The sequence below is a fragment of the Trichinella spiralis genome, assembly GCF_000181795.1.
Source record: "Trichinella spiralis strain ISS 195 chromosome Unknown Scfld4623, whole genome shotgun sequence".
Lineage (NCBI taxonomy): Eukaryota > Metazoa > Nematoda > Enoplea > Trichinellida > Trichinellidae > Trichinella > Trichinella spiralis.
This window is the reverse complement of record NW_003531562.1, coordinates 1-2,615: the sequence shown is the minus strand read 5'-3', so window position 1 is coordinate 2,615 and position 2,615 is coordinate 1. Positions and strand designations below refer to the sequence as shown.

Here is a 2,615-nt window from a genome sequence, read left to right as displayed (position 1 = left end):
GCAATGTGCTTTTTTTTCTTATCCTTAATTTGTACCATTAACGCCTTCCAACCATGCATTGTCTGTGTTCAACGCATCTGGGGTAAAGCCCAGTTTCACCTAAAATATTATTTCAGATGCATTTAAATATTTTAGCAGTTAGCATAATACCATTAAACTTTTTTTCATTGCTTTCTTAACAATCCCCATCAAATCTTCTCTAGTAATTTTATCTTGAGCTCTGCTGTTATACATTTCTTCTAATAACTTCATTCTTAATGTTGATGCTTCTTGGTTATCAACATACATCTAAAAACAGAAATTTTTAATTTAAACTTTATACACTACTTGTGAAAAGTTAATTCCAAATATTTTATTTGAAGAAAAGACAGCACTTTAGGAAGTTCCAACGAATTTCCATCACTTGCAACCGTTAAGACTTCGAGGTCCTCACCAGTTCCTCTGAAATTACAGTTAATAAAATATCATAACGTTTTATACAAGAAAGAAATCAAAATTACTGAAAAATTATTTTGCATAACTTTTTAAATCAAAACCTTTGAAAATTTAAAATACATTTAAGCCAAAAAATTTCTTAGAGACACATCAGCTGATCAGAAATATGAACTAAAATACACATCTCATATAATTAAAATGCTGAGCAAGTAATATATTACAATTTAATTGCTATTCTATTTTATCCGTAAAGAATGATTTGTGAAATTTGAAATTTTACCTCGTTACAAGAAAAATGCAGAAAATATTTGGTCCCCATCGAGGGAGTAAACCTCGACCTTGAATTCCAGTGAAACCAGCAGGATTTACTGGACGACCGTCTTTCAATTCGTATTGTTTAAATGCCATACTACGACGATCAATTGTACCATCTTTGTCATTAAAATATGCTTCAACAGTTCTGAACATTTTTACCTTATGAACAACAGATAATGAACTTTAAATACGCAGGAAACATACTTCTCACTGGGAGTAAAATCATCGAAATGAGTACCAAATTCAGAAATTGTAGCTGAAAACTCTGGAGGCTTATATATCTTTAGTGACGATTTATCTGCTTTGACAGTAGCAAGCATAACACGTCGCATCTTGAAACGATGCCGTTAAATAACTTCATTTCATTATTATTAATAAAAAGTCTTACATCCGTAGTACTGTACTTTAACCTATCGCAAAGGTAGTCTGTGGTACCGAATAAATTCTAAATAAAAATAGTATATGAATTAATTATTATTCAATTGGAAAAAGTCTGATTTTAGAAACATGGCTCAATATAAAATATTGATATTATGCTGATAATGGTTTCCTTATTTGAAATTTTTTGTATTGAACAAAAACTGATAAGAATTTGCCTGAAACAAATTATTTCATATGCATTAAAGACAGAACTTACTGAAGAATATTCACCACACATGACGCCATATTGTTTTGTTACTCTGCGACCATCTACTTCGCCCGTCCATATGCACGTATAAAATTTCTCCTTATCGAGGACTTTGCATGCAGTATCTGAACCCCAGTCTCTTACCTGTGCAAATAATAAATAAAATGAATAAAAAAAGAACTGAAATAAATAAATTCAAAAATAGTCTTATCTATTGTTTTTTGTTGTAAAATGAAAATTATTTTTAAAACTATTTGCACTACTGCATTTTACTTGAAACAGATCGTATTAATAATTATATTCTTTTAATTCTTTTATCAATGTGTATTAAACAAACCGAAAAAATACTGATGCAGCCAGTTATAATTTATTTATATTATAATTTTTTTGTTTAAGGAATTAAATCAGCATAACTACTGCTGTTTGCATGAATCTCTGAAAAACAAATAATATTTCTGAATGTTACACAGATACGTTACGAATTTACAGTTTTAAGCTTCAGTTTTTGAAAACTACATTCCATTAGAGGCTATACTTACATCACGCCATTCACAGTTCGTCTTTCTGATTTCCATTTGCAGCACATGTATAGAACTGCTTCGAGAACTGCATTGTTCTGCTTTTACAAGTCTAGACATTATATAATAAGCTTCTTCGTTAGTCGATTCGCTCAGATATAGCTGTAGCTGCTTAGCAATTTCAAGTGCTTTTTCTAAAGGGACCTGAACATGCTCTTCTGATATTTTTGTTTTTAATAATGCTTTTTGCAAGACACTTTGGTTCTTAATTTGTGACAGATCACAATAAGCATCATTTTGTTTTTGCTGTGTAAAATTTTCATCATCGTTGTTGTCAAACAATTCCACAACTGTTGGATTTCTATCCTGAAATCAACAAAAATCAATAATGCATTGCAGAGAGCAATGCAAAATGTATGCAATTCATGCGTAATATAAATTGATAAATGTTCATTTAATTAATATCTTTTACTCGCTTAGTTTTTAAGAACGGTTAGTTCTTCTTGTATATATGCTTAGATAACATGATTATAGATAATTCAAAAAAAGAATCTTTTTCATTAATATTTTTCATTTGTTGGTCAATAATAAAGATTTCTTTTATAATTTTCCCTTCACAATCTTTTCATTAAAAAGCTATCTCAGTTGATTGAAAGATATTTTCAACTTCTTTAAAATGGAGTAAATTATATTAAGGTATTCCTCTCCTACTTATAAAA

General features: G+C 29.5%; 1 protein-coding gene across 1 annotated transcript; it reads right to left on the bottom strand.

Annotated features, from left to right (window-relative positions):
* Positions 1-24: 24 nt before the first annotated feature.
* Tsp_12234 (conserved hypothetical protein) lies at positions 25-2,262 on the bottom strand (the record flags this gene model as incomplete). The annotated part of the gene is made up of 9 exons (XM_003367226.1): positions 25-99; positions 151-288; positions 375-441; positions 716-895; positions 955-1,082; positions 1,139-1,195; positions 1,388-1,522; positions 1,793-1,813; positions 1,918-2,262. Coding segments are annotated over 9 exons (1,146 nt in total), but the record flags the coding sequence as incomplete, so codon positions are not given.
* Positions 2,263-2,615: the final 353 nt, after the last annotated feature.